General features: G+C 37.4%; 1 protein-coding gene across 1 annotated transcript in view; it reads left to right on the top strand.

Annotated features, from left to right (window-relative positions):
* LOC104513368 (transmembrane channel-like protein 1) overlaps window positions 1–9,810 on the top strand; it is a gene marked incomplete at its 3' end in the record, with an annotated part of 51,301 nt that overhangs the window by 23,842 nt on the left and 17,649 nt on the right. The window contains exons 6-8 of the mRNA XM_010156696.1: window positions 5,721–5,811; window positions 7,100–7,181; window positions 9,088–9,194. Of these exons, the coding sequence (XP_010154998.1) occupies window positions 5,721–5,811; window positions 7,100–7,181; window positions 9,088–9,194 (280 nt within the window). The remainder of the gene's footprint in view (window positions 1–5,720; window positions 5,812–7,099; window positions 7,182–9,087; window positions 9,195–9,810) is intronic.

The raw sequence follows: 9,810 nt of genomic DNA, 5'->3' as shown, positions 1-9,810 counted from the left end.
CCAAGTGCAGGACTTGGCACTTGGTTGCATTGAACCTCATACAATTGACCATCAATCCAGCTTGTCCAGATCCCTCTGTATACCCTTCCTACTCTCAGGCAGATCAACACTCCCACCAAATTGGTGTGGTCTGCAAAATTACTGAGGTTGCACTTGATCCCCTTGTCCAGATTACTGATAAAGGTGTTGAAGAGAACTGGCCCAAATGCTGAACCCTGGGGAACACCACTTCTGACCAGCCACCAACTGGATTAAACTCCATTCACCGCAAGCCTTTGGAACATAAAACATGTGCTACTTTTTTATTAACTATGCGATGATTTTGATTATTACTTCACAAGAATGGGAAATATTAATAGCCACAGTTTTTAATGAATGTTTTTAACATCTTTGTCATGCTTTAGGACCAGCTGGCAACAAAGCACCATGCAGCAGCTCACTCACTCCTATCCCCACGACAACTACCAGTGGGATGCAAAAGGGAATCAGAAGAAAAAGGCAAAATCTGTGGCTTGAGACAGGACAGTTTAACAGGACAAAGTAAGGAGAGAAGAAATAACAACAACAATACTAATAAAAGAATATACAAAAGGAGTCATAGACAATGCAATTGCTCACCACCCAGAATCTGAAACCCAGAGCACTTCTGAGCCAAGATCCTGCCTCTTCTTGGCCAAGTCCTCCAGTTATATACTGAGCATGATGTCATATGGTATTGGATATCCCCCTGCCCAGTTAGGTTCTGCTATCCCAGCAGTGCACCCTCCCAGTTTCTTGTGAAAGTTAATTCTATCCCAGCTGAATGAAGACATTAGCCACCCCTTATTCTACAGCATCTATGTGATGCCCAGATCCTACACTTGCCAATTAATCACCACCACTTTATATATATACACACACATATATACACACACACACACAGAGATATCATTCCCTTAGTCCATGGGTCATTCCTCTAAGATATCCTTTGAGTTCATTCAATCCATATCTCAGGACCTCCATCCATCATAACAGTTTTCGAGGGCAGGAGAGGTGGCGTATGGCGCTGGATTGTTGCAGGCGGCATCTGAAACTTGCAGCTGGTGAATTTGGTGAAGCCCATGCCCATGATCTGTGGGTTGAAGATGACGGGAAGTCTCAGGGAAGTTGCTGGGTGCCAGTTGCTGAAGCCAGTTCTAGTTTCATCAGTGCTGCCCTTTGCTTGATTTCATTTAAGTCTATTCTTCATTAATTTGAGTAATTTTTATGTAATACCATTGATAGGGCAAACAGTAACTGGCGTAGTGATGACATACAGTGGCAGGGTTATTAAGAAATTAACATAATACAATTTCATTCACTGGCTATTTTCACAAAAAATTAAATCACCTTGAGGTATACAGTGGAATTACCCATCCTTCAGCATCACCTGCCAAGTGCACCCATGTCTTAAACCAAAGGAATCCCATGGATTAATAGCCTTTGCAGGCAGGACTAATCCAGACTGTCTTCCCTAACATATTCTTCATGTATGCTATGGGGACTTTATCTCCTTCTACAGTATGTGGAAATTTTGATTGGGCAGGGACAGCTCAACTGGCAGATGCCCTAGTGTTGACTAACCAGCTGGCCTTTGCTAAATGTGCATCCCAATGTTTGAATGTCCCATCACCTGTTGCTCTCAGTGTAGTCTTAAACAGTCCATTGCATCATTTGATTTTCCCAGAGGCTGGTGTTTCATAAGGGAATGTGATACACCCACTCAATGCCATGTTCTTTGGTCCAAGTATCTGTGAAGTTGTTTTGGAAATGAGTCCTGCTGTCTGACTCAGTTTTTTCTAGAGTGCCATGTCATCATAAGACTTGATTTTCAAGGCACAGGACAGTGTTCGGGATGTTTCCAGCCATGCAGTGGCCAGCCGATTCATCCACCATTTGCCCCTGGCTTCTTTTCCAGGACACTGCTGCCAATGGGTTGGTTGGCATATGACTGTGGTGCATTTCCTAGAAAATTCTGCCACATGGGTTGTGTACATTGGACTTATCTGGATCTGTGGGCAACTGTGTGATATCTGGATCACTATAAATCACCAACAGCATGACTCATTGCCTCAGGTACTGGATACCTTTCCCTGTGGTGGTCCACTTGCCTGGGTGACATGTAACATCTTCATTCTTAAGAAATAACAGTACTAATAAAAGAATATACAAAGAAAGTGATACACAATCCAATTGCTTACCATCTGGAACCAAATGCCCAGCCCTTCTTGTCATGGTCAGTGAGAAACATGCATTAATGACAAAAGTCCTATTGATTCCAAAAATCACAGTGCATTGTAACTAGATGAGAATGCAAATACAATGTAAATGGAAAACTAAAATTATATTGAGAGCCCACTGTTCTGATGTAGTTGAATTTTTTTTCAAGATTTAATCAAAAAATTTATAAGTACCGGAAAACAATATATTAAAAAATGAAAGGAGTTTCTTCGTACTTCTTTTAGGTGACTTGAAAGTAGCTTTACAAATATAATGCATGCATGGTTCCAACTCGTTTTGTGTTCCGGTCTTACACATGTAACTCAGCTGACCTCATGTGTAACCACCCAGTAAGAAGGTTAACTGGTCAAATGATGATCAGGTCATTTTCTGGTTTGTTTGTGCTGCAATGATGAACTTAGTCCAATGTAGGCCAGGAAAGTGAAAATATGATAAAACCAGATTATAAAGCAGTAACATTAATTGTGGTTTATAACAGTTTTGTAACCACACTGGACTGTGGCAGCGTTGGGAAAAAAGGGATTCAGGGAGAAAGGAAACCCGAGCCATGGGAAAAGTAAAACCCAGGGAAGCATACAGGAGAGTTGGTAGCATTAAATCTGGACTACCACCTGTAAAAAGCAATGTTTTGGGTTGTCTTGGACAAAAAGCTTATATACTGTTAGCACTCTAAACTGAAAGATTGCCTGATGGAGAGTCCAGGAGGCAAGGATGAGGGACAGTATTTTTTTGTAGAAAACCTTGTAAAAATTCATTTCAAACAAGTGAACAGAAGGCTTGGATTTAGAGTTTAAAATAAATCTTTTTTATGAATTTCATTGTGGAAAGTTCCTTCTTGTTTTGGCTTAGCTTAATTTTATAAAAGAACATGTTTGTGGAGAACTTTTGTGTTCAGCTACAGATGCAAAATATGTTCATACCCACTATTTTTTAAAAATGCTAATAGTTGTTTTCATATTATCCCTTTAAATTTTTAACTTACTTCTCCACTGTAAAAAAAACCAACCAAAAAAATAAAAATAATAATAATAATAAAAAAATACCCTTAAAATTTGAAATTGTTATATTCTACGTCATAAATAAATGTAATTAGTGATGGAAAGCACAGGTTTTCTCCAACTCTGTAGGTTTTTATTTCAGTAATTTTTCATGAACAAGCTCCAATACTTGAGTTACATAGTGATCGTAGTGATGGTAGAACGACTCCCTCTTAAGTCCAGAATATGATATACTGACTTGGGAGATTGGTACATGTCCAGTTTTTGATTCTGGCTGCTTTTATTTTTTGTTTCTGGCTGCTTTGATGATACTGCTCCAGCACGGACTGCTGAATTTAGGAGGAAGCTGCCATCTGCTGTTAGGACTGCCTGATATCTCCTGGCAGAGCAACAAGGCTTTAAATCTTGAGGACATGTATTTAAAAGGGATTCTCAGGCACTGTTTTCCTGAACCTGAAAGAATGCTTTTTCCTGACTTATTTGAGAGTAAAAGATTCAGATGTAGAATTTTTTGAGAATAAAAATGAAAGAATGAGATGTGAGCACCGAGCCAGAAAATCTCTGAAGGACTCAAAGTGGCTTGGAAAATAAAGAAGGCTCAGTCACTGTCACAGTTAGCTAAAGTACAGAAAAAAACAGAGTCCAAAATCCAGAATACAAATGTGATCCAGAAGCACAGAATTGAAAATAAGGGTTCTAGAGCCTTAAAAAGACATTGACTGAATTCACAAGGAACACTTTGAAGTGGTGAATAGGTGGGATGTGTGGCTGGCTTTTTTATCTGAATCTGTTCATGCTTTGTGCTACAGGGAAAAGAAAAACAGAAAAGTGATTGGACTGAGATTCACATCATTGTGTGTAGCTTTTTTCTTCTGCCAATCTGTGTCTTTGGAGGAGAAAAACTGATCTTAGATGGTAGGAAAAGGCATGCTGAAATCCTGGGGAGGTCAGGTGAACTGGCCTGATGCTGCACCAGCTGGGTTTAGGTGTGAGCACGTGGGAAGTGAGAGTGCCTAGAGGGTTCTTGAAGAGGATAAGCGCTCAAAGAGTGAAAACTGAATTCAGTAGCTCAATTCTTTACCAGGTTGGGAAGCACAGAAACAAGAGGCTGTTTGGAGCCTTCCTACAGAGAGCTAGAGACCAGTGCAATGGGTGTCTGGTTGGGAAAGGTTTTCATAGGTCTTCAAAGGAAAGTATGAAGAACACCGTAAGCATTTTTCAGTTACTAAAAAACCACAATATTTTTAAAGATGCTGAGATTTTTAACCATGTTAAGAAAAATTATGACATGACTAATAGCCTTCTTCAAATATAATTTTAATTGTCCATTATTACAGCCACACCACTATTCTGCCAGTGCCATTGTCAGATTTTTTAGTTTAACACCATCTTTTTGCTTGCTTACATAAAATATGTGAGTGAGACATATAAGTGTGGTAATTAATTTCACTCTGTTAATTTATCTGTTCACTGAGTGCGAGACAGATGCTGGAGAGACAGGCATCACAATTAATGTTTTCCCAATATCCTACCTTTTCCCAAGTGCTTAGTGAAACACCTAGTATAATATACAGTGCTTTGCTGTCATCTAGTGTGATGATAAAATAGCTATACTGTCTTGTACATACACTGACAGCTAAGAATTCTTGCTCTGTTTTCCAGTGGTTTAGATCATGATATTTAGCCTTTAGGACAGATTTTCTCGATAGACACACATGAAAGTCATACTTATAAATGAAAATCAGATGAAATGGAGGAAATATTAATATTCTTTTAATCTCATCTGTTTATTGTTTTAATCCATAAAAATGATGCCTTTTTAAAACATTTCATAAATCTTCCTTTCCCATTTGTACCACCAGGGTATTATTTAACTTCCATATCTTTATAAGCAAAATTTTAGTTTTCTGGGGAACACTGAAGCTACACTTCTAAGAAATGATTCCAAGAATGATACAGTTAGTATGTGCAGAAATTCTGAGGAGTTGAATTAAATCTAGTCTTGAGAAGGGTAGGCACAGGGGAATCAAGCCTGTAATACATACATGTCTCCAAAAAAAAAAAAAAAAAAAAAAAAAATTTCCCTTGGGTAGCTGGGCAACAATTTATAACAGGTGGAACCAGAAGGAATAACAGTTTGTAAGTGGTATAAATGGGCAGCATCTGACCTGCAAAAGAAGGTCACTATGACTAAAAATATTTTAGAACATTAACGGGATTTAGGCAGATCTCAAAGCTCCAAATGCATTTGGATTACAGCAGGTGACTGAAGTTGTTGTGTTTGCACTACATATGATTAGCCTTCTGTGAAATACAGAATCTCAGAGATTTTCTTTCTAAACATTACTAAGGGAATAAGATTTTACAAAACTCTATGAGGAGTTAGAACACACAAGAAAGTATCAAACAATATCGTATTTACCATAGCATCTTCTACACCTCTATTTTGTCCTAATTTTCCAGGGAAGCACAGCTTTTTGTGGAAAAATTTGAAGGTGCTCTTGGAAAAGGAAAAGGAAAAAAATTCTATGCCTACAAAGTGATGATGACCAAGGTAAACTTCAATTATTTCACTAACTTGATGTTATGCAAATGGGTTGCTTTTTCCAGATTTTTGTCATATGTATCCATCTTCCAAAACAAAGTTCCTTGTCTTTCTTTGCATTTCAAAACTTTTATTTCCACATTTTGTGCATGAAAAGATTTCTAATGCAAGCTCTCACTGCTCACAGTTTGATTGAAACTTGCCATCAAGACAAAAATGAACTGTTTTGCATGAGTTTGTATGAGTTGAAAACATCGTGTGAAAGTTAATTTCTCTTGGTCTAGATGAGACTTTTTTGTGGACTGAATCCAAAGCTCAGTATTTTGCTTGACACAGTCCTCTGTGAAGGATCAGGAAGTATCTTTTTACCCAACAGCCAAAATACCGGAGACATCTCCACTGAGCCAAGGTTCTAGTGCCACGTATATCCCAGACTCTGTAGGATTGTGACTGAAAGGCCAAACAGTGGTTGCCGAGTACCCAATGTCCACAAAATATGTGTTCTGGCAGGTCTTTCTTTGAGCTAAGTCCAGTGTGGTCCCAAGAACGAAATACCCAGTACCAGTGGATGTGGAGTAGTGTGCTCCTCAAGTATTCTCTTCAAGTACATTTTTTGACTTAGTTTTGTGCTCTGACACTGCTTTATGGTCTAAATGTAAGTGTGGTAAATTGGGATGATTTGACAGGTTCACTTCAAAAGCACACGTGCCCCAAACTAAAATGCTGATGCTAAGAATGTTTAGAAGGATGATTTGCTATGGCCAGGTTTACCCTTAGGCTGGATTTTCTGCAAGTGGTTTTGTAGTCATATTTCATAAACACTTTGTTCACAAAAAACAATTAAGCTTTCAAACTCATCTTGACACAGGAAACTCAGTTACAGAAGTTATACTTATCCAATAGATGAACTACTGGACAGTTTTCGTAATTAAATGATAGCTTGGTCTCCAGATCTGAATTTTGAATAGCAAAGGGAATAACAAATTAAATTCTCATAAACAATTCTAAAAATATGAATTGCACAAAAGGAAGGTATTATTTAATCATTCTTCTGGTAGAAGAAATAAGACTTCATATAAAGCCAGTAGGAGACATATTGAAAACAAACAAAAAGGAGATGGTTCTTCATAAGCTACTGCTACTATTGCAGTGGGCTCTGCCAAAGGAAACTGTGGATTGTTAAGGGATTACAGGAGCTCAAGGAAAAATTGAGCATCTGGCGTTGAGATGATGGTGTATGTTTTTTGTGGTGGGTTTTTTTTTTTTTTTTTTTTTTTAAATCTGTGACCCTTTTCAGAAATGGATGAAATTTCAAAGAGATTTTGAGAATTTTAAGACAGCCTGCATACCCTGGGAAATGAAAATTAAGGAAATTGAAAGTAAGTTCTTCTGGAAGGTAATAAAGAATAGTATCTAGTATTATATTCCTAATGCATGTCAAAACGGTAAATTACTTTTTGATACTTTAGAAATATATGTCTGTATTCAATGTGTAGTATAAAATCAATGAGTATTTATCTTTCATTAATATTTATTGATCTCAATATTGTAGCTAGTTCAACACTTCCTTGATAGAGTGTTAGTTACTTTACAGATAAAAATCCTCAGTATACAGGTAACAGTTCAGGAGCCAGTGTTGAAATAATCCTGGAAAATTGGAATTGGGACTTAGCCTACCTTCAATTTATTTCTTCCCTATTTATAGGATAATTAATTTTGTGATTTTTTTTCATCATCTTGAGCCTCACATAAGAAGTATTTTGGCATTATTTTTCTTATTTTCAACTACGTAATTCAACACAGGTTAAATAATAGGGGTCTTGGATGTCCCCATATATTAGGCATAAATATAAAACAGTGTCGTTAGTACTATGGGTAGGTTTGAGAATAGGTTTTTGACACAAGCCAGTTTTGTGTTTCAGTTCCAGTGACGAATTTAAACTACAGGCCTTACTTTGAAGGAAATTTGGCTTAACTGCATGGGTACTTCAATGATACTCTTCCAGTGATTAAATACATATGAAAGTGCAATGGAAATGTGGTTTTAGAGAAGCTGCTTTTGGATGAAGCTGTGGGTTGCATCAAAAGACAATAACCAGAACAGCAGTTGAACAGAAAAATGATAAATTGTGAATTTTGTGGAGTTTTGGAGTGCAAAATAACCCTTGAGGACAATTTATATGATATCCTTAAACATATGGTCTACAGACTGCTGAACGGATTATCTACTCACTTGAGGTGCAGTTTAGAAAGAAGCTGGACCATTTATGTTGTTAAAATCAAACTCAGCAGCAAGGTGCATGTGGTCTCTTACTGTTCTGGACACATAATAAGCATCTTGAGGACTTGTGAGAGTGATGTTTCTGCAAGTTTCTGTAAACGAGTAGACCTGGCACGAGTCCTGCCCGTAATAACTTTGAACAGACACATTTCTTTCCTTTTGTAATCAGAATGCAAAAGTAGAGCAGGCTCATTTTCCCTGTCCTGCTTTCATACCTATTTATTTTTAAATTTGAAATAAGTCACATTTTTGCTGACACCTGGAAGTTTCCCAAAATCACGGTGGCATAGTACCTTTCAATAATATCAAGGGATAATATTGTGACGATTACTATTTTTCTATTAATTTTTGTTTTGTTCAACATATTGCTAAGACAAGGGGCAGTTCCTTCTACTTGTAGAAAAAACCCTCTATTTGAATATTAGTAATTTAAGAAGTAGAGTTAAACCACAGTTTGGTCTAAAACACCTAGGTGCTGGTGGAACACGTAAGAGGAAAAGAAGGGGTACGAACACTTGCACACCTTTTTGTTCTCTAGTGAACAATGCTGGTGAGCACTCTAATAACATCACTTACAAGTACTTTGAGCCCTTGGAAAGACTATCCCCACTAAATCTGTGCTGCTTCCTCCCAAAACTGGGCTGGTGCTGGCTCAACATTGCTTACAATTCACATCAGACAAAAAATGAAAATGAAAAAACCAGAAAGTGAGATTTGTTTTGAAAGCTTCTGCTAAAGGATTTAAATTAGTAAATACCACAGCTTTTATGTGACCCTAAATACTGTCTATAAATAATAATTTAATATTTTTGCTTCTGTTTTCTCTGTGAGGTTGATGAATAGTCAACACAATCCGGATAAAAAATTATTAGAATTATGATAATAAAGAAAATGAAAAACCTCCCTGATTTTAGTTTGAATAAACTTTGAACAACTTCATCTTAACTTAAAATAACATGAGCACCTACTTATCTGCCCTTTTTTCACATCTCATGTTTTCATAGGTCACTTCGGCTCATCAGTGGCATCTTATTTCATATTCTTGCGTTGGATGTATGGAATAAACATGATCCTCTTTGGACTGACCTTTGGACTTGTAATGGTGCCTGAGGTGGAAATCTTTTCAATTATCACTGAGAATTGTTATGTGAATTTCTGTCTTTGCAGTGAGATTTCATAGGACTGGGCCTTTAAATAAATCTGTAATCTCGTTATGCTGCATTTAAAAGTATGACGGTGAACTAAGGCTGTAATGATGTACCTTTGTGGATAGTTGTCTCTACAGAGAGACACAAGAGGAAAATATATATAGCATTGTGCCCTGTTTTTTCCCATGGTCTAGGATGTTACTAACCTTTTTTTTTTTCTTCCTATGGAGAACTGAGGCTAAGAAGCATCCAAGTGCTGTATCTTGACTAAAGTGTGCATTGCAATAGAAAGACAAGCCAGGCCTCTGAGACACCATGGATCCTTGTCATTTACCTTAATACTCACATGCTGATAAGGACCAACAGGACTGTAAATTCATGAGAGAGACCCCTCATGTTTTGTGCTATGTGCAGCATCACTGTTAATAATGCTGCTTAGGGCTGATGTAATTCAGACAGAAATCGCTTCTGTGAAATGTAACATTTTCCAGTTCCTTTGACTACATTATTGCCTTCTTAAAAAGGACGACTTATATGGAATTAAAAGTATTGTGCCATCTCTCTGATTTCACTGTTAGA

Source organism: Eurypyga helias, unplaced genomic scaffold (assembly GCF_000690775.1).
Source record: "Eurypyga helias isolate BGI_N326 unplaced genomic scaffold, ASM69077v1 scaffold9390, whole genome shotgun sequence".
NCBI classification, from domain to species: Eukaryota; Metazoa; Chordata; class Aves; order Eurypygiformes; family Eurypygidae; genus Eurypyga; species Eurypyga helias.
The sequence above is the reverse complement of the archived record's forward strand: the minus strand, read 5'-3'. Positions and strand labels throughout refer to the sequence as shown.